Source organism: Passer montanus, unplaced genomic scaffold (assembly GCF_014805655.1).
Source record: "Passer montanus isolate IOZ18808 unplaced genomic scaffold, ASM1480565v1 scaffold2, whole genome shotgun sequence".
Taxonomy (NCBI): domain Eukaryota; kingdom Metazoa; phylum Chordata; class Aves; order Passeriformes; family Passeridae; genus Passer; species Passer montanus.
In genome coordinates, this window is record NW_024366591.1 from 55694 (window position 1) to 77447 (window position 21754).

At 44.2% G+C, this 21754-nt stretch overlaps 1 protein-coding gene and 1 non-coding gene across 2 annotated transcripts; both read left to right on the forward strand.

The window, feature by feature from the left end:
* Positions 1 to 2504: 2504 nt before the first annotated feature.
* On the forward strand, positions 2505 to 14997 carry EIF4G2 (eukaryotic translation initiation factor 4 gamma 2). The gene is made up of 22 exons (XM_039706793.1): positions 2505 to 2779; positions 3302 to 3412; positions 3544 to 3609; positions 4016 to 4141; positions 4448 to 4550; positions 5220 to 5351; positions 5445 to 5511; positions 5595 to 5746; positions 6171 to 6281; positions 6825 to 6908; positions 6992 to 7090; positions 7274 to 7415; positions 7507 to 7667; positions 8092 to 8205; positions 8980 to 9105; positions 9346 to 9450; positions 9535 to 9750; positions 10013 to 10271; positions 10486 to 10690; positions 11112 to 11323; positions 11433 to 11554; positions 11870 to 14997. The coding sequence occupies exons 1-22, from the start codon at positions 2505 to 2507 to the stop codon at positions 11933 to 11935; spliced, it is 3054 nt and encodes a 1017-aa protein (XP_039562727.1). The 3' UTR covers positions 11936 to 14997.
* On the forward strand, positions 8246 to 8415 carry LOC120501506. Its single transcript, XR_005627317.1, has one exon. It is a non-coding gene; the product is annotated as a small nucleolar RNA SNORD97 (small nucleolar RNA).
* Positions 14998 to 21754: the final 6757 nt, after the last annotated feature.

Consider the following 21754-nt stretch of genomic DNA (forward strand, 5'->3'; position numbering starts at 1 on the left):
AACAAAACCCCTGCTTTCTCTTCTAAGATTTGCAAGTAATTTTTTATTGCATTTTACTCTGAAAATGTTCAATAACCTTCATTGGTTCTAACATTGGCTTAAATCTTGTTGACTTTGCTGTTTCCTCTGTGCCCATTGTTGCCTCCTTTCAAGCTGGATTCCATGGATTTCAATGGTGTTCTGCACAGTTCTGTTCTTGCAGATTTTCTCATGAAGTCCAAGCTCTTGCAGTAGTGTGCTTATAGTTCCATGTGGGAAAGTGTCATTATATAAAAATTCTGGTGTAAGAACCTGTCACAGTTGTGCCACCTTTATTCAACACGAATGAGCTCACAACTTACTTTCAGGTAGTTTGAGATTTTTTGCAACACAATCCAGTGAGTAAATTGTGCTTAATGCTTATAGATATGACATGGGGCAACCTACCTTGAAGAAGCTTTATCCCAGATAAGATGCAATGTAAGAACTCCCACAGGACAGCCCCCTTTAGGCCTTACATATGTTGAAAACATTAGGAATGAGGATGGCTTTGGAAAGAAGCTGGAAGTTCTGCAGGATCATGTGTTTGGACTTGCCATCTGCACGGCCCAGGAGTTACCACATGGATCACTTTCTCCCAGTCATCTGAACCGTGAGTCACACAAACCGAAAGTGGAAGGCGGCTGTGTGAACAAAGCAGATGTGGGTGTTTGTGGGGCTGCTCCTCACCTCCCCTTGTTTTCTGCCCTGCCCCATCCAGGGCTGCTACACTCAGACCTTTGGGAAGCCAGGGTGGCAGCCACCTTAGCCACCTCCTGGGATGGAGGCCGGGCTGTTCAAGGATGAAACCCCTCACGGGTGAGCCTCTGGAAGGCTCCATGACTCAAACTTCCAGCTGGAAGCCTGGCCATCTTTGTTTTGTTTAACCGAGCAGGAACACTCCACTAGCCGAGTGCTTACCACGACAATCACAAATGTCTGTCCCGAGCCCTGGATGTCTGAGGGGTGCCTGCGGCCCCGGACAGGCCGGCTCCCGGCCAAAAGCACATGCAGTGAAATAGTTTCCAAACCCCAAAAGCAAACCTGAAACTGGATCCGTACAGACAGGCTCCTGGTGCTCAGATAGCAAACCTTCTTCTCCGGGTCTGATTGCAAGCCCACGGCTACAGTGGGCTATCGGCTCATTTTTTTACCTCAGCCAAATCCGAAATGTGGGCTGAAGGAGGGGGCTTAAATAAATTTATTAAATAAAATTTTTAAAACTCCAAACAAACGAAAACCTTTACGAACATATATCCTAGCATATATAGATTAAAGTACCCTTCTGTGAACGTGCCTACAGCTCGCACGGCAGGCCCCTAGCACTGGAGCTCTGTGAGGGCTACAGCTCGACAGCAAACGGCGCGGGGACGCGGCGGCCGACCGGCCGCCATGCAGCGGCTACGCTACTTGCGCAGCCCCCGATGCCCTGCGCGGCGTCGCCAGCAGCCCCTGGCGTAGCAGCGTTCGTGAATACGGGTGCTGCACTGCGGCGACGGCGCGGCGCAACCAAACCTCCTCCCTCCACCGCCCACCCCGGCCCTGGCACCGCCCCCTTCCTCGGCTGTGATTGGCAGGACGGGTGGAGCGGTCGGCGGCGATTGGCGGGTGGCGGCGGGAGGTGGGGTAGGTTGCGTGAAGGGTGATAAAGTTAGTGGGGCTGCCGGGGAGCGCCCGAGACGCGGCGGCGGCGGTCGGCGCTCTATGGAGGTGGCGGGGGGAGGCGTCGGGTCGGTGCTGCTGCTCCTGCTGTGGTGACTCGGAGACTCGCCCTGTCCCGCGCGCTCCCCCCTTCCCCTCCCCAGCCCCGGTCCCCGGCTCCCTTCCCCTCCCCCCCCTTCTCTTGCCTTTTCCCCTGCCCTTGGTAGCCGCCGGGACCCGGGGAAGCTGACAAGGCCTTAGGGAAGGTGAGAAATGCGGGAGTGGCGGGAGAAGCGCGGATCTGGGGCCGGGAGTGAGCGGGTGCTGCTGCAGCTGCAGCCTAAAATGGCGGCTGCTCGGAGGGGCCGCCATTTTCTTGTCAGTTGCTTGTCTGTTTCTCCCGCACAAAATGGCGGCCCGGGCCGGCGGTCGCTGCCGGCTTTGCGGGCCCTGCCGCCGCTGAGCGAAGGGGTGGAGGAGCTCGGCAGCCCCTGCTGGGCGCCGAGGGGAGGCTGAGCGGCAGCGTTTCAGGTTAGAGCGAGGGAGACGGGATCGGGCAGTGCCCATCCGTACGGGCCATGCCTTTAGTGGGCTCGGCTGTAGGATGGTGCTCTGGCCGCGGTCTGCGGGCGCCCGCGCTGCCCCCCCAGTTTCCCTTGGAGGGAGAAGCCGCGGCACACAGCGGGCTGCGGTCTGAGGACCCACATTGCTGGGGGGAAGGTGACGAGAGGATTTTCAGATTTTTTTTTTTTTTAAATAGTGTTCATTAGCTTTTTTTTTTCACGCGAGCGGAGAGCGGGCTGCCGAAGCGCCTCGCCCATGTTTCCTGTCTGGGGGCTCGGGCGATGCCGCCTGCTTCCCCCTCGGTGTCTCCCGGGGCGGCTGCGGGGGAGCGGGGCCCGCCCGGCGCCCTGGCGGAGAACAAAGAGCCGGGCGGGCGCGGGCAGCGGGCGGCGCCCGCCGGGCGGGGCGGGGGCCGCCGCCGCCGCCATGTTGTCCCCGCTCCGCGTGCCCGGGCGGCCGCGCTCGGCTCCGGGAGGGCTCCGAGCGCATCCGGGACACTCCCGGCCTTCCCGCCCTCCCCCCGGCGTTCCTGGCCCCGTGCTCGCCGCTCCGCTGCGTGAGCGATGCAGTGGGGTTCTTAATGCAGGCTGAAAGTTGAGGTGGTGGGTGGACGATATCTTTTTTTCAATATTTGGTGCCATTTGGACGCAGAACACACGCCTTTTACTGCTTCAAGCGTGCGTTTTGTTGTCTGATGCTTTTCACTACAGAATTTGCTTTGTCGTGCCATTATAAATCATAGTTTCTGAATCACGTCAGTGAAAGACTCATTGTGCTGTTTAAAGTACTTGCGTTCTTTCCTGCCGCTACTCTTGGCTTTTGGATGGACTTGAGGGTTTTGCTCAGTCCATGATACCTTCTCTCTTTGCCCTCACCCCGCTGCAAAACATGGCTAGAATGATGAAATCGGCATTTCTGTGACTGTCCCAAGTGTTGCACGAATGAAAGTTTTCTTAATTTTTGTGAAGTTCAGTGTTGGAGGGTTCTCGTTGTCGAACAAACATTTGTACTTCTTAAAATTAGATGCTATTGCTGATAGTAAACAAGTATAATATGAATGCTTGGTTTGTCTTTCTAGGTTTTGTTTTTCCCTACCCCGTCAATTTAATTTTATTCTTTTGAAGATTCTTCGTTGTCAAGCCGCCAAAGTGGAGAGTGCGATTGCAGAAGGGGGTGCTTCTCGTTTCAGGTACCCTTTGTTTGTTTGATGAGTAGTTAGCAATGGAAAATCTCCTTGGAGGGCATCTTAAATTAGTGTAGTGTTTATACCACAACGGAGATGTTTGGACTTACCCAGGATTCCATGGTTGTTTTTAACAGTGCTTCTTCAGGCGGAGGAGGTGGTAGGGGTGCACCTCAGCACTATCCCAAGACTGCCAGCAACAGGTATGTCACCTTGCTCTTGGATTTCCATGATTTTAAAGTCAGAGCATGCTTGATAGTGAATATAGAACTGAAAATAGGTGAACTTTAAAGTTGTGCCAGAAGTATGTACTGAGTTAAAGACCTTTAAATGTTTTCCAGTCTGTGCCTCATGGTTGATAGGCAGTGCATGGGGTTGTTAAAGAGTTTAATTTTAAAAGTGTGGAGAGTAGTTTTGGGTGCCAGGCATTGTTGTTGTTGGGTACTTCCCTGTGCAGCAGATGTTGCAGCATTGGTAGGGCTAATTGTGTGCTCTTAACAAAGCAAGTAATGGAATTGGTTTGAGTAAGGCATCACTGAAAGGTTAAAAGTGCAGTTCCTTAAATCTCTTGTCTCTGTTTTAATAACCGCATTCTTCAAAATTTTGCAGCGAGTTCCTGGGGAAAACCCCAGGGCAAAACGCTCAGAAATGGATTCCTTCACGAAGCACTAGACGAGATGACGACTCCGCAAACGACAAAGAACGACATGATGCAATCTTCAGGAAAGTAAGAGGGTAAGTTCCTCACAAAGTTACTTCTTGCCTTACTGCTTCCATTAGCAGTGTGTACCTAAGTAATGGTCTGGAGGAAGGGAAGATGTGGGCCTTGAGTTTAAACGCTGAAAGTAATTCTTGCAAGCAGATTAGTGTTTTCAATGGTACTTCACAGTCTGAAGATACCAAAAAAAACCAGTTGAATGGAAAATTACACTTTTCAATTTTTAGTAGATGTCAAAAATAAAAAGTAAGCTGAGTCTAAAGTGTCTGTTAGCATGCTTACAGTATCTGTGTATTCTGATTTTGGTTTTTGTTCTTCTTTAGCATACTAAATAAGCTTACTCCTGAAAAGTTTGACAAGCTATGCCTTGAGCTCCTCAATGTGGGTGTAGAATCTAAGCTCATCCTAAAAGGGGTCATACTGCTGGTAAGTTGGTTGCATTTCTTTTAACTACAGCTGTCTTGCATACTGAAAAGCATGGGGTGGGGTTGTTGCTTTTGATGGGATACAGAAGTAGCATGAAAAATGCTTTTGTGTATTTCGATTATCAAACACCATGTCCCACCTGTGCTTTCTGTTGAAAAAGGATCTTCTAGGGAGGAAGTAGATTTAATGGTTTGAGTTTCTAATTTAGAAGTCTCCATAATGACTAAACGTGATTTTGGAGTTCTGTTATTATTTTTTAAAATAATCTAAGGTGTGAGTTAGCCATCTTACTTGCTTGGCCTCCCCTTCTTCCTCTTCTTCTGAGGAGCAAGCCTCTTGGTTTTGGAAAGGCTACCACTGGTGACCTCTGGGGACACTGATGCAACTGTTACATCCCTTTCTTTAAACGAGATCATATGGGTGATGCTAACATAGGTGTTGGTATAATAAACTTGAGTTTTAGTGGCCTTTTCAGTAGCAAGCAGTGGCTTTTGTCCTTTGCTTCAGCATTGAGATGGTGTTGGACTGCACTTCGTGTTTGATTAAGCAGAAAACAGGATGTTCTAGATGAGAGTGGCAGTAATCCATTCTGTGTTTTGTAACTCACTTTGCTAATAACATTTGCACCCTCCTGCTGCTTGCTGCCTCACTCAACCTGGCTCTCTCTAGATCGTAGACAAAGCCCTTGAAGAGCCCAAGTATAGCTCGCTGTACGCTCAACTATGTCTGCGACTGGCAGAAGATGCACCCAACTTTGATGGCCCATCAGCAGAGAGTCATCCAGGACAGAAGCAAAGCACAGTGAGTGCATCTCTCAATCTGGAATGGTAAATTTTGCATGCATTTGTAGCCTCCCTGATCAGCTTAATTGTTTTCTTTGTTCTCTTTTTGTAGACATTCAGACGCCTCCTAATATCTAAACTTCAAGATGAATTTGAAAACCGAACCAGAAATGTTGATAGTAAGTTTTAAAACCACTTTAATACAGAATCTATTTGTCATCTTTTCCCACAGCCATGTAAAACAGGCTTCTTTGTTTTCCAGTCTATGATAAGCATGATGGTCCCCTCCTCCCTGAGGAGGAGGAACAGAGAGCCATTGCCAAGATCAAGATGCTGGGGAACATCAAATTCATTGGAGAACTTGGCAAGCTTGATCTTATTCATGAATCTATCCTTCATAAGTGCATCAAAACAGTGAGTATTCATATTGGGAAGAAGCTAGGAGCTAAATAGAACTTAAAAACAAAACAAAAACCCATGCAAATATTGATACTGCTTTGAGAGTCTAGGAGCAGGAGCATAAAATGACACAAAAATGTGTCCTGATGATTACCCATCCCCTACTGTTACCTTTTGGCATTATTTAGAAGTAAAATCAGCTTTGTTCAAAGCCATAGGAATTGTCTCCAAGGGAGAATCTAGTTATGCCCAGACATAAGTGTGCTGTAGGTGCTTCAAACTACACACACTTAAGAATTGGCAGTTCTTAAAATTAAGTGCATTTGCCTTCAGAACAAAGCAAATGTTTTTGTATGTGTCAGTGTACAAAGTTTGTTACTTACTACAAGTTGTCATTTACAAAACTTTTAAATCCTAAATTTCACCTTTAATTTTTCAGCTTTTGGAAAAGAAGAAGAGAGTTCAACTCAAAGATATGGGGGAGGATTTGGAGTGCCTCTGTCAGATAATGAGGACAGTGGGACCTAGATTAGATCATGCGAAAGCCAAGGTATGTGCCTAGCTAGTGCAGTCATTAACCTAATTAAATTATGTGGCTAAGACTTGTGATTGCCTGAACCGTCTGTATTTAGTATTCATAAGTACAAAACAGAGGTTTTGTGGTTTTTTTTTCTTTCAGATAAGAGTGCCAACTATGGCTTCTAGACCAATTCCCTTGATAGAAAAAGCCAATCTTTGAAACAGTTTTAAACATCTCACCAGGATGTAGTTAGGGTCATCAGGAAATCACATAAGTGAGACTATTGTTTTTCTAAACATTGCTTGAAAAAATGTGCTGAGGAACTATTCATAGCACAGCTAGGTGATTGGAGAGATAGGAGTTTGGAATGTAAGCTTAAAATGACCAGAATTTTGGCTGTGTTGCGTATCTGATTCAGGTGTCTTGATACATTAGGTCTTCAAACTCTGTCATCAAGGAGCTAGAGATGGCAGGAAAGGGCACCTTGTTGCATTATTTTGTCTTGAATGTCTTGAGTGAAAACACTCAAGGCACTGATAAGAGTTCTCCTAACTTGTCACTTTTGTTCCCTAGTCCTTAATGGATCAGTACTTTGCCCGTATGCGCTCCTTGATGTCAAGTAAGGAATTGCCAGCAAGGATTCGTTTCCTGCTGCAGGTATGATGATTAGATGGCTCCCTGCTGCTTTTTTTCTTGAAAATGGTCTTGAATTCTTTTCTAATATCCTGTTCTGTTCCAAGGATACTGTGGAGTTGAGAGAACACAACTGGGTTCCTCGCAAAGCTTTTCTTGACAATGGACCAAAGACTATCAATCAAATCCGTCAAGATGCAGTAAAAGTGAGTGTTGCCTGTAAGGTCCAGAGCCTGCATTGGTGCTGTGCACTTGGAGTAGTTCTCACACAGTGTCACAGTTGGCTTAAGGGTTAAAACCCGATGGACTTCTGTAGTTGAGGGCTAAGAACTTTGCTTTCTTGGGACTGCTACTTGAAACTGACCAAAATTGTAATTCCTGTTTTAAAGGATCTGGGAGTTTTTATTCCTGCTCCTATGTCTCAAGGGATGCGAAGCGACTTCTTTCTGGAGGGACCCTTCATGCCACCCAGGATGAAACTTGACAGGGACCCACTCGGAGGGCTTGCTGATATGTTTGGACAAATGCCAGGTATGCTGACACTGCAGGGGTTGTGGCGTGGCTGTGGCTCTGCTGTGCTGAATAAGAACTAAAACTGTCATTTGTCTCCTTGCTGGTCCAGGTAGCGGAATTGGTACTGGTCCAGGGGTTATTCAGGATAGATTCTCACCCACCATGGGACGCCATCGTTCAAACCAACTCTTCAATGGCCATGGGGGTCACCTCATGCCTTCTGCTCAATCCCAGTTTGGAGACCTAGGCAAATCTTTTCTGAAAAGTCAGGTAAGGAAGCTGTTTGCATGGTGACTTCAGCTTGTTTAGAAGCACTTCCTGAGATGCGTATGTTATGGATTAAAGTCTGCTTATGTTGAAAGACCTATTCAGATTTGATTCTGATAACTGATGCTCAGCTGATACAAAAATTCTAAACCACTTTTTAAATAGCACAAAAGATGCAAGTACACTTTTTTTTTTTTTAACTGCAAGAAAAGGTGCATGTGGCTTTGGTGGGTCAGAACGGTGTGTTTCATTAAAAGATGGCCCTGTTTTTAGGGATAGATGCTACTCCCACCACCCCTGCTCCTTCTTTCTCCCTTCCTGGCGAATAGGATCTTTGTTCCTCTGGTCCCTCTGGTACTACTTACCAAATGATGTACGCCACTCCATCATCTGCACTTCTTTCTCTATATCTCCCTTTCTGAAATAGGGGCAAAGCCAACTCTACCATACCCAGAATCAGGGACTCTTATCCCAGCAACAAGGACAGTCGAAGGATATGCCACCTCGGTTTTCTAAGAAAGGACAGCTTAATGCAGATGAGGTACATGACATGCCTACATTATTTACAGCCTATGCTAATATTGCCCAATGATTATAGCAAGACGCGTTATTATGAGGACTAATGCTGGAACTCTTTCTCCTCCTCCTCATTCTCCTCCTTCTTTGTCCCTTCCTCTTTCACCTTTTACCCCCCCCTCACTTTCCTTAGGGTATCCAGCGTCCTATGAGCAAGACTGAGATATGAGGGCAATTTTTTGGGGTGTCCTTTCCTTCCCACACACTTCCAAGAACACTACTCTGACATCAGTTCCCATGCATCCTATTGATAACAAAACTTTTCATTAAAACTTCAGAAAATCCTGAACTTTAGAAACCCTGAAGTGCTGGACCAGGTTAATTTTTTTTTTGTTTTCTTTTGTTTAGAACTGGCTAATAGGCAAAATTTCAAATGCAGAGTAAACTGCATTGTGATTTTGAGTGTTAACCAGACTTGTATCCCGATTTCTGAGCAATTTGGTAGTTTCATTTTGGCTGTAAAATACATCAGCAAGCATGCTGATTATCTTCTTGGGTCTCTAACATACTGCATCTAAAAGGAGCATTTCCAGGTTTTTATACTAGTTGAACTAAATGCCAGTGACTTGATTTTGGGGGGAGTTTCAGAACACATGTGGCTTAATTTGTATTTGAGTATCAGTATTGTAGAAATGGAGTCATGCTTCAGTGAGATCAGTTGGAGTGAGTCCATGGCTGTGTATTGTTGGTCAGAATATTTGAAACAGTTTGAGTTTTTCTTTGACTTTACTGTTTACAGATTAGCCTGAGACCTGCTCAGTCTTTCCTGATGAATAAAAACCAAGTGCCAAAGCTTCAGCCCCAGATAACGATGATTCCTCCCAGTGCTCAACCACCACGCACTCAGACACCGCCTTTGGGACAGGTAAATACAAAAATTCCTGTATGTTGTTGGCTATACTTTCTTGTTTGTGCTTGAAAAACTTAATTTCAAATGTGTGAAGGGAGAAAGATGTCTTTGATTGCACAGAGCAGGACTTGGGAAAAGAATGTTTGAAACCAAACTAATTTGAGTTCCATCTGCTCTTTTTATGTTTTCTATTGTAAAACTTTATAAAAGCAAAAGTAGATGTGCTACAAAGAAACAAATTCTGGTCTCTTTCAGCCGCCTCAACTTGGTCTTAAAACAAATCCACCACTTATACAAGAGAAGCCTGCAAAGACCACCAAGAAACCACCTCCTTCTAAGGAAGAGCTACTTAAACAAACTGTAAGTTAGTGTGCAGTAGTGAGTGTTACAGCTTTGGACGTGACCTTCAAAAAGGATGCTTACCTGTGCTTCTTTCCTCTCCAGGAGGCTGTTGTGACTGAATATCTGAACAATGGAAATGCTAATGATGCTGTCAATACTGTAAGAGAAATGAGAGCTCCAAAACACTTCATTCCTGAGATGCTGAGCAAAGTAATCCTTCAATCCCTAGATAGATCAGATGAGGACAAAGAGAAAGCAAGTACTTTGATCAGCTTGCTCAAGCAGGAGGGAATAGCCACCAGTGACAACTTCATGCAGGTATTGTGGTCTGATAATCTTGCAGTTCTTGTTTCTTGGCTCTTCATGGTGTTTAGCTGCTGTAAAGGCAGCATGCAAATATTTTTTTAGTCCTGCTAATCTGAGGAGGTAAAAATAGTACATGAACCTGTGAGGGGCACAAGTGAAAGGAAGACATGCAGTATTTCAGCAGTTGGAACCTGGGATCCTCTTTGCAAAGTATGATGTTGCACAGGAACAGAATTACTTAGGAATTGAATCTTGTGTATTTACTGTTTCTTAGGCATTCCTGAATGTATTGGACCAGTGCCCCAAACTGGAGGTGGACATCCCATTGGTGAAATCCTACTTAGCACAGTTTGCAGCCCGTGCCATTATTTCGGACCTGGTGAGCATTTCCGAACTGGCTCAACCACTGGAAAGTGGCACCCATTTCCCTCTCTTCCTGCTCTGTCTTCAGCAGTTAGCTAAGTTACAAGACCGTGAATGGCTAACAGAATTGTTCCAACAAAGCAAAGTGAATATGCAGAAAATGTTACCAGGTAAGATTTGCCACAGAGTTCTTCTGTTACCTGATCCTAGAGTAAGCGAGATGTTGTTTAGTTTATGCCAGAGTAAAATAACATGCAGGGTTCTCTTGGTGGAATTAGCTGTCAGTATTGTTCGGAATGATGTTTTTTAAGGGGTGGCTGGAGCATGAACCATTACTTAGAGCTCTTGAGAAGCACTTAACACGTGTCTTTGTTTCCTTGTCAGAAATTGACCAGAACAAGGACCGCATGCTGGAGATCTTGGAAGGGAAGGGGCTTAGCTTCTTGTTCCCGCTTCTGAAACTGGAGAAGGAACTGCTAAAGCAAATAAAATCGGATCCATCCCCTCAAGCCATCTATAAGTGGATTAAAGATAACATTTCACCCAAGCTTCATGTAGATAAGGGATTTGTGAATATATTGATGACCAGGTAGGATGCTCTTTGGATATATTTTAGGTACCTGTTTGGTTAAGCTACCAGTGTGGCGCTCAAATGTAGCTCTGCAGAAATCCAAGATGCAGTACATGGGGAGACTGATTGTTCTGAGTGAACAGTCTCTAGTAAAATCCCATTGTACTTGAGAAAAGCAAGTCTGCAGGCTTGCATCAGTGTGTGAAGCGTTTTCTTTGGGAGGAAGTCTAGATCCATGTGTCTTTCTAAAATGTAGAGCTGTAACAAAGGCAGAAGAAGGATTTTGCTGGCGCGCCATCAACCACAGTACAAGTCCCTCTGCTTGCTCCTTACTGCAAGTGAAAGCAGGATGATAGTTGCAGTGACAGCTGTCTTAACTTGATAGTCAAGTGCTTTGATCTTACTTCACAGAACTTAGTTTGGCTTTTCTTCTGTCCAGTTTCTTGCAGTATATTTCTAGTGAAGTAAACCCACCCAGCGACGAATCGGATTCTTCATCTGCTCCATCTAAAGAGCAGCTCGAGCAGGAAAAACAGCTGCTTCTTTCCTTCAAGCCGGTGATGCAGAAGTTCCTCCATGACCATGTTGATCTGCAAGTGAGTGCTTTATATGCACTCCAGGTGCACTGCTACAACAATAATTTTCCAAAAGGTAAGTGCATTGAGGTCTCACCTGAATTGGCTTGTCCCTACATTTCTTAAAATTCAGCAAGTGGTTGAGAAGGTTATAAAGCTAACCAAGTTTAAACTGATTTTCATAGGCATGTTACTGCGCTTCTTTGTTCATTTCTATGACATGGAGATCATTGAAGAAGAAGCCTTCTTGGCATGGAAAGAAGACATTACTCAAGAGTTTCCAGGGAAAGGCAAAGCTTTATTCCAGGTAAGTCTGCTAACATTAGAATAGAGACTTGTTTTTTGTTATTTCTGCTGCACTGGAGTGTTTGAGAACTTTTGAAGTGTCTGAAACCTGTAAATATCTGGAAACTTCATGGCATATTTCACTCCTGTAGGAAGGAGTTAAAAGCAAGATGACTTAAATCTCTCCTATTTTCTGGAGGCCTGTGTGTAGTGCAAATGAGGCTGAAATGAAAGGTTTTTTTTTAAAATGAGTTGGGGGGGGAAGATGAATGTTGTGTGGATGTACCTAATGGGGAAACAATGCCTGCTCCCTTAAACCAGTTTTGTGTAACTGCAGGTAAACCAGTGGTTAACCTGGCTGGAAACTGCTGAAGAAGAAGAATCTGAAGAAGAAGCTGACTAAAGAACCAGCCAAAGCCTTAAATTGTGCAAACATACTGTTGCTATGATGTAACTGCATTTGACCTAACCACTGCGAAAATTCATTCCTCTGTAATGTTTCACAATATTTAAAGCAGAAGTATGTCAGTAGGATATTCTCTGCAAAAGGTTTTTGTAGTATGTCTTAATAGTCTACAATAAAAATATTTTAGAGTATCTTCAGTGTTTAGATAACAGTGTATTAGCAGCATGCAATAATTACATCATAAGTTCTCGAGCAGAAGCAGTCTGTTGCAAGGGTCTTCTTTGCTGCCAGTTATCATAGGCTGTTTTTAAGTTAGAAACTGAATAGCAACACTGAATACTGTAGAAATGCACTTTGCTCAGTGTAATACTTGAGTTGTTGCAATATTTGATTATCCATTTGGTTGTTACAGAGAATCCTTAACTGTAATCGATGGTTGTTGCCGTAATAGTATATTTGCCTGTATTTCTACCTCTAGTAATGGGCTTCATGTGCTAGGTTTTAATATCCTTGAGCCTGGGCAAGTGCACAAGTCTTTTTAAAAGGAACAGTTTACTTGCACAAAAACTGATAGGCTGAAGAGATGGTTTAATGCCCTTTTGGAAGAGGTTTTTGTGGGTGTGAAACATGACATGGTGAGAAATTTGAATTGGTCCTTCTTACAGTACTGAAATTAAGTCTATTAATTTATCAAGACATGTTCATGCCCTGATTTTATATACTTGTATCTATCAATAATAAACATTGTGATACTTGACTTGTTTCTGAATGTCTCCCAGTAGAAAAGCTTTGGCTGATGACTTGTTCACTTAAGAAAGGAACCATCAGTGGGAGTTGCCTTAGGTTGCAACCATCCTAAAATTACTTTTACACTCCTTGTCTGGATATGCAGATGAATTCTAAATAAGGTCACAGACAAGATGAGACACTACAGTTGTGTTGTGACAGGAGGAGAATGATGGGATTCTGTTGAAGAAATGGTAGGGGTTTGCCTTGTGGTCCAATGTATGCTTTATCAGTGAGTATGTGCTTTTGACTTGGTTAATGCTTTGAGCTTCCCCCCAGGCCACATGCATGTTTCTGAATCACGTGGCACTGTCTGTTAGCTGCCTGTTTCTCAAATTAAATTGGCAAAAAAAAAAATTCCTACAAAAGAGTTGAATGATGTTGCATTGTACAGGCTTGAAATGTCATCTATTAAATACTCAAAACACCTTACTTCCTAGAACCTTGTCCCCAGTGAGTTTTTTTTTGTCCTTATTGATACTCCAGACTTAACCTGTTGAAAAGTGATGTATTTGCAGTGGCAAAAGCATAGTGGCTCCTGGACTGGAGCTTTGTTTGCCAGTGGTGTGAGTGCTGTAGCCTGTAAGCTGTTAAGCATCACAGGAGGTGAAGAAGTGGAGCCCAAGAAAAGGACTAGAGCTGATAACTAGGTTTGCTCTGAGGAAAGAGGGGAGTTGGAATTGGCAGTGGAGCACCTTGTAACAGTACAGCTGGAAAAGCATGTCATGGTTTGCTTTGAAGGGTTCCCTAACTCCATTCACAGCTCTGTTCTCCTGAGTGTGAGCTGTGCTGTCGGGGAGTTCTGCTACTGCCTTGGGAGCTTCTGTGCAGCGTGGAGCCCAGCAAAGCCAGGGACTGCTCTACAAGCCAAGTGACAGCAAGGCTATTGAACTTGAATTGCTGTCAGAATTCCATGGCACCATCCCTCATGTCAGAAATGGGGTGTATTCAGCAGTTAAGGGAGAGCAGGGGATACTGCTGTGGGTGGGGTCCAGTTAAGATAGGAATGCTTCAAGTGCAGCTCAGTGGCTCGAGGTTGAGAGCTGGCTGTGGGTGAGGGAGCTGCACCTCCTGGGGGACAGTGGTGAGCACTGACATGGGCCTTCCCAGAACACTTAATGGTATGTTCCTCTGAAACTCATGACTCTCCCCTCTCTGTGGAGTGACTTGGTCACTGCTAGAACGAGTGGTGCAGACTTCCCTCCTCACTGCATGTTCAGGCTCGGGTGCATGTGTGCTACAGGCACTAAGGTTCTGCAGTTCAGTACTCATTTAACAGGATGGACAAATACAAGTACAGCTACAGGGTTCATTTAGTCCTAATTAGTTCAAAATTCCATTCCAAAATTGCATTTTTAAGTGTAACAGGGTGCTGTGAAGTGAAATTTACCATTGTTTCACTAACAGTGTTGTGTTTTTCCAAGTTTGTCTGTTTCTCATTGAACTTGGTTGTTACTGCTGGTTGGTTTAGTGGTGTATGGTGCTATAATACTTCCTGTGGAGATGGTAATCTGTGTGTGAAGCATGTGATGCACTTTGCTCCTGTGCACTGCAGAGGGAAGATGGGGAGGAACCACAAGGCAGGAAAGAGTGGTTTCCAACTCAAGTTATATCAGAGTTGAGAAGGTAGAAGGATGTGCAAGTAAAAACGTGGGAACAGATCCCAAATCTGCAGCTGAGCTTTTCTGCCACACTTTGGAGAAGGCTGAGCTGGCAGCTGTGGGCTCCTTAACACAGTAACTAATACAAGCCTTGTGTTCTTGCCCAGTCTGACATGTCCTTACTGCAGCCCTATGTACCTGTGCATGGAGGCTTTGCTGCTTGGTTTCTTTCTAACTGACCACTGAGTTAGGAACTCTGGTAGAGAAAACTACAGAAAGAACAACTAAAAATGCAGAATAGAACATAAACAGTAGAAAATGCCACAAAAAGGTGGAATTACCATCACATGACTTGGAAAATCCTCATGCAGTGTGAACAGTTGTGGGTTCTTCAAACTGATGTAAAAATGGTGCTTTCTGCAGTGTGCACATCAAAGTGGTCTCTCCATAGATGAGGAGAGGTGGTAGCATCTTCATGATCTTTACTGCTGCTGAAGTTTTTAAGTGCTCAAGTGCAAAACTTGTGGCTAATCTGGAACAGGGATGGCTGTTGGTTGGTTTCACTTCTGTGTTCCTGTTGACTATGAGTGGCATTGTACATAAAATGTAAACAGAGTGCTTAATTCTACATAGTAAAGTCACAGTCAAAATTAAACCACTGTAACCGATAAATCATGATGGCTTTTATTAATATTTTTGTTAAGGGTTGGGTATAGTTATACTGCCAGGAGCATTGGGAGAAACTGCATATCACACATATTTCCTACCAGTTAATAGCAACTCAGTTAATTCTCTGAAATTCTGAATTAGGTTGCAGTTCCTATTCAGGAACCCTCACCCTGTCAGGTGTGGGTCGGATTTTGGGAAGGACCTGTCATGGTGAATTCTCACCTGCTCCTAGAGAGTGTCACAGCTGGACAGCTGCTGCCTTGTCACTGATCATAGCAGTAGGCCACCATCTGTCCAAGCTGCAGTGGTGTTTAGGTATGAAATCTGAGAATTCCAGGAATGTGTTCTAATCATTGAATCCTGGAAAATCATCTAGTTCCAGCTCCACTGTGATGTGCAGGGACACCTCCCAAAGAGACCAGCTTGCTCAAAGTTTTTTTAAGCCTGGCCTTAAACAGTTACAGGGATGGGGTAGCCACAGGTTTTTGGACAGCTTGTTCAGTGTCCACCCCCTTCATAGTAAAGAATGTCTTCCTTTTATCTCACCTGAACTCTGTTTGAAGCCATTCCCCCTCATCCTGTCAATACCTGCCCTTGTCAGAAGTCTCTCTCCAGCTCTCTTGTAGAAGAACCTTTCACAGGCTCAACAACCCCAGCTTCAGCCCCTCCCCCTGGGAGGGGTGTTCCAAATCACCTCATCAGGTCCTAAAAGTCAAAACACCTTCATGACTTCTATGCAGTTCTGTTTCTTGGGGAACAGTGCAGGAAGAAGCCTTATGGTGTGTGGGAGAAGGTAGAGGCTGTGTCCAGAACAAAATTTTTTAAGAGTGGCTTATCTGGCCTGCTCTTTTAGCAGATGGAGGCTTTCCTCTGAATGCTGTTGGACTTGGAGTGCTTTTCCCCTTTTTCCCCAGAGCAGTGTGTAAATCCAAACAATTGGATCATTTCAGTGCACTCCTGAACTGTACAAATTTAGAACACATCTGAACCATGAATTATCATGGCTCATGTTGCAACCCAGGCAAGCAGCTGCAGAGACTGCTTAAAAGAGTCTCTTGCTAATTCATGCTTATTCTCAAAAGTGAATTCCCAGGGAGCTGGTACAGCAGCATGAAGGGTGATGGGCTTGTGCTCACAGGTACCTGAGAAACTCCCATTTATCAACTGTGGTTCCTGCAGTGTTTGCTTCAAATGCTGCTCAGCTCCAGCCTTGTCCTGGTGTGGGGGGTGTGCAGGGACTTGGGCACCACTGATGTCACAAGGATTCCCTAAATCTGGGAGGAGATCCATATTTGGAAGCTGATAAATAGCCCTGGTGCATCTCCTACATCAAATAACTTGAATGGATATGAGAAGGGACAAGAGTGTGAGTCTAGTGGCAGAATGGGTCAAAGTGTCACACAAAGGTGAGGCTTTTTCCCTTACCTCACATAAATCTCCTGTAAATTGATCACTGCTCCTCTTTTATCTCCAATGCTGTTGGCCAGAGAACCAGAGCACACAGCAAGTGCTCTTGCCCAGCAGGAGAGCTCAGTTCAGGGGGCAGGATCCTGTAGGCACAGCTCGAGCATGGGACAATTGCACCTCCACACATTGCATCTGGGAAAGCAAAACAGAAACAGCAGCTGGGCTGGGAGCTGTGCTCTGTGACAGGAAAGGGAAGAGCTCACAGCTACAGTTGCAGGCATCAGGGTGTAACAGTAATTTAAAGAAGACTGTATCAACATAGCTTTGAGGTTTTTTTATGCCAGGGTGGTTCTACACACAAGATATACCCCAAAAAAGTTTGTCAGTCCTTCAGAAGTAGCTGTATTTGTTATTCAGCAAGATACAAGCTGGTAACACTATCTCCCTGGATCCACCCCTATCCTGGCATTTCAGAATAAGCTTCACTTCTGAAAGACCAAGAATTCTCTCAAACAGGTTCAGGCCTTTCCCTCTGATGGTCAGGGTCTAAGACTCTTCAGGCAGGAGTTCCTTGAATAATGTGCCTTTTAAGTGGTGCTGTAAAGGCACACAGGCTTGTCTGGGTTTGATTTAGGGAGCCCACATCCCTTTCCTTTAAGGGAGGGGAGTTGGAGAGGAGTGAACTGTTATTTTTAATGAGTTGACGAAGCAGCCATGGCAACAGTTACACTTGGCATGGATACATGGCTGGAGTGAGGAAAGCAGCCAGCTGAGGGGATTTTTATCTTCAAATATTTTGCAGTTTAGAACAACGTCAATCTTGCATTTAGTTTTTGTTTATGTTAGCAGTAGAAGTGCTTGAAGGATCTGAGGTGTGAAGCATTCCCAGAATTTTATTATCTAAGAAGCTGTGTAAAACCACTTTGTGAAAAGAAAAGGGATCTTTAACTGGTTTGATAGTGGGGAGGAGTTTATTGAGTTTGTTCTCTCAGAAAATGGATGCGTCTCTTTTTGGTAGGAAGGGTGAAATTTGAGAAGTGGAAGTACATAGAGTTAAAACTGAAAGACAGGTGAAGGCTTGATGTGCCTTTCTTTAGGGATTTTGTTTAACCCTTTAAGAAATGACTGCATGTTCTTTGAGATTTCAGAGACAGCTCCCTCCACAGCAGAGCAACAAACAAGGCTCCAGGCACATGCAGCAGGCCAGCTTTGTGTTCCTGCCCAGAGGCATAAAGCAGGGGAAGAATTAAAGCCTGGGGTTTTTCTATTTGTACTGATATACACTCATACATATTATGTATATCCCCATTTATCTTTATTCCTTTTATTCCTCTTGGAGAAATGCCATTCAGTTACCTGATTATTTTAAGCTTAGGTTGTTGATATTTCTGAGTAACAGTAGAAGCATTAGTCCTAATCCCTCTTCCCAATATTGACAACAAAACAGGAATTGGCCTTGGCTTCAGCTGCCATGTTAACCTTAAACAGCCCCGTGAGCAGAGCTCAGAAAGGCAGGGCTCACTCAGTTCCACACAAAGAACATTTTTAAAATCAAGAGAGCCCCAGCCAGGCTGTGGGGAAGAGGCCCAGCACGACACAGCCATGAGAGGCAGGGTAGGTGCACTGCACTGCTTTTAGGCTGTACATAACTGATTACTCACTTCATCAGCACAGCAGCTTCATTTCCTGCTCCAGTGAAGGTTTCCATGGTGACCTCCAATTTCCCACAGTTTCCCATCTATAGGATTGATGTAATTTAATTGGCAAGACCATGAAGTATTTAGCTGTGATGAAAGGCCCTTCATAAATTCAATTAGATAAATATGTCAGTAGATTTACCATGCAGGTAGGGACCACAGTGCAGTAAAACCCCAGCACATACCTGCCACAGGTGAGACCTGGCAGTGGGAGTGCACTGACTCTGGCAGTCCAGGGGCTGGAATGGCTCTGATAAAACACATCAGTTATAAATACAGAATGTGCTATTCTATCCTGGTGGAATTCTTGCCAGTGCAAATTCCATAATAATTTTCATGAAGGACTGAAGTGCAACTCAGTTCAGGAATCATTTAATATTTTACATAAGCTCCTCAAAGACTCTACACAATTTAATTTGTAAGGGGAAATGTCATTCACTCAAACTCTTCTTTCCCCTCTAGCTTTAGGAACAGGCTGCTCCTTGGATTGAACAATATAAATCCAGGTAATCCTGTTACTTCTGACACCACATGAGCTTTGGGTTTCATCCTTGAATAAGGACCATAAAAAGACACTATAGATTGAGTTGAATCCTGGTACTACACCTGTTACCTGTACAGTAAGACACAGAACCAACAGCTAAATTAGATACTAGAGCCTGGAAAGATGGGAATGGGCTTCCTGCCTGGCTCAGGCTGAGAGCTCTGGATCCCAGCCTGTGCACCACAGAGGAAGAGTGTCCCTGCACTGCAACACCACAAACACTGTGCAGTCTCTGTGTACTCACCCCAGCACCTCCAGGAGCTCCCAATTCCCAGATGCAGTTTGCCAGGTACTTTCACAGCTCCACAAGAAGTAATCCTTAGTTTGCCTGACAATCTGAAAAAAGCTTGCTGTTGGCATTTGCTGAAATGGCAGACATAAAGCACAATTTGGGCAGAAAACCTCCTAAATGTAACAAAAAAAAACAAAAAAACACCAAAACCCAAAACTCATAAAAGCACAACTAAGCAGGGAGCTGACAGATGGATGCCAGCTGTATTTATGCTTGTTCTGGAAATCTCTCTGTCAGTTCCTCAGTGTGATAAAGGTTCATGTAAACTTGATCCTACTGGATTGGTCTAGGGAGGAAAGAGAGGGGAAGATTACATCTAAATTGGAAACTAATTCAAGTGAATAACAAAGGAAACATCTGAGCTCCTGCTGGGTGGGATTCCTCTTACTTAACTATCCAAATGCTGGCTGTCTAGACATCCACACGCTCCTGGGGCAGCAGACAGGAACAGGTTCCTCAGAGTGACTCATTCCTCCTACCTTACACAATTACCCTGGGATGGGATGATTTTCCCCCTGGGGATGCCAGGCCATGGATGTCTCTCTACAAGGTGTCTAGACTGCTAATTTTTAGATGTCTGAAGATAAATAAAATTCACTTAAATTACCTGGCCCTATAACACTGCAATAAAATGTGCCATTGTTACTAGAGGAAAATTTAAGAATGTGATTGATCCAGCCCTTTTTTTTTTTTTCTTCTAATGACAGTATGGGATTGATGCAATTTGGGAATCAACATAGTAATTTTCTCTACGCAGCCCTTAGAGCAACCCATTTAATTAGAATTGCAAATTTAGATATATAACCTGTAGGATCAGGTGCAGGATATACATACAGCTCTATGGGAAAAAACAAATCCAGCAAAATAAATAAATCTTGGCCATAATGTTTCTCAAGGTCTCTGAATTTTATTATTTTTTGATACTGCCTTTTAAATGCTCATTTTATCAAATTGGTAATAATTATTTACAGAATTATTGTGTCTTTTTGTTTTTTCCTTCTCGATTTTCTGCTTCTGGAGACTTCAGGAGTTTCTCTAAAATACTGGATTTCTGCACCTCTAACCCACATTCCTTCCCCTTCTCTTCTTTGTCCTGTTGAAGGGTGTCAGCCCCATTTCCCTACAGCCTCTTCAGCTGCTGCAGCTCTGAATTGCTGAGACAGCTCTCTCTGAGCCCAGGGGAGACAATTATGGAATTTAGAAGCACCACAAAGGAAAATAAATGCACACGTGCCTCTCCTCACATTACCCTGTGCTATCTCCCTCCTCATTTTCCTCCTCACATTCAAGGATGTGAGATGAGTCCACCAAAACCTAAATCCAGAATATTTGAATTAGAAATCTTGACACATAGTACATTCTGGCTTGTTTTTCCTTGCTTATCCAGTTTTGTACCCCCGGGGCATTTCCCTTCAGACATCCAGGCTTTTCACTGCACCCACAAAGGCTGAACATTTAAAACAACAAACAGCCAAACAAAAAAAACTCAACCAAAGACAATAAAACAAAACAAAAGATCCTAAAACCCTGAGGAGTGTTAGTTCTCATTGTTCTTGCAGGTGAGGCTTAGAGAAAGCAGCAGGTAAAACAAGGATCAGGATCAAACAAGGTGGCAATACTGAATAGAACTTGATGCTCTGCTGCTCAGGGACAACTGTAATTAATCAAAAGGAACTCCTGGGAAGCACCCAGCAGGTAAAGAAGCTCTGCAATCTGACAAAACTCCCTAGATTTATTAATATAGCAATACCTTTTATTTAAGAAGCTTGCTTTGCTTTAATTTTGCTTTAGATTTGTTCTCCCCTGATTACCTCTCAGCTGGATTTTTAGCTTATTCTTTTCATGTTCTACATGAGTGTTCTCCAAGATAACTCTCCATTATTCTGTGCAGCTCCAGCTTGCTTTCAAAATAATCCTTTTCCACTTGACACTAATCATGGCTGTAATTTCCTTTAACTGAAGTGACAAGAACATTCCCTTCTACATCTCTCAACTTCACAGGTCAATCTGAAATTACAGAGCAACATTTTAGTTGCGAGATTAATGTTACAGCTGCTTTTGTTAAAAAACGAAGATTGAAAACATCACCAAATAACAAATTCCTGAACGTTATTCCCAAGACTGGGTGTGGATTTGGCACATTTGTTACCAGGGTCTAAAGCAGCACAGCAGTTGACAGGGAAGGGAAGAAGCACAGCCAGGACACGGCTCCCACTGCCCTTCTATGCCCACACCCTCAGCTGAGCTCTGCTCACACTGCTGATTTTTAGGTTGACTTTGTTTTCTGGTCCCATGAACCACTTAGAGCATCCACCAGGAAGTATATTCCATGTGTTGATCCAAAGGGCCATCTCCATCAGAGAGATGCAAATCAGAAGGATTTCTGCTTCAGGAAAAGAAATTCTTGGCTATGGAATAACCAGCCCTGCTGTAGCTTTTCTCCTGTACCCCAGAGTTATACCACTGGCTCATTTTAGTCATGTCAGGTTTACTAATTCTTAAAAAGAGATCACAGAAATGCATCCTCTTAACTATTAATAGAAGCAATTGTAGCATTTGTAGCAGTTAATAGTTGAGAAAGCTGACCAGGGAGCTCACAGCAAAGACCATCACACCTGGGCATTAAACTAAACCCAGGTGCAAGGCAGGAGGAAGGATGCTAAATAGTGGGGCAGGACCAGAACTCTAGGGAGATACAAGCACTGGGCTGTACCTAAAGCAGCTTTGATTCTCTGCCTGGGACATCTGTGAGCCTGCAGGTTTGTCTAGTGTACAGATTATCTATTTTCCAGATAATCCACATAATATGTGGACTTTGAG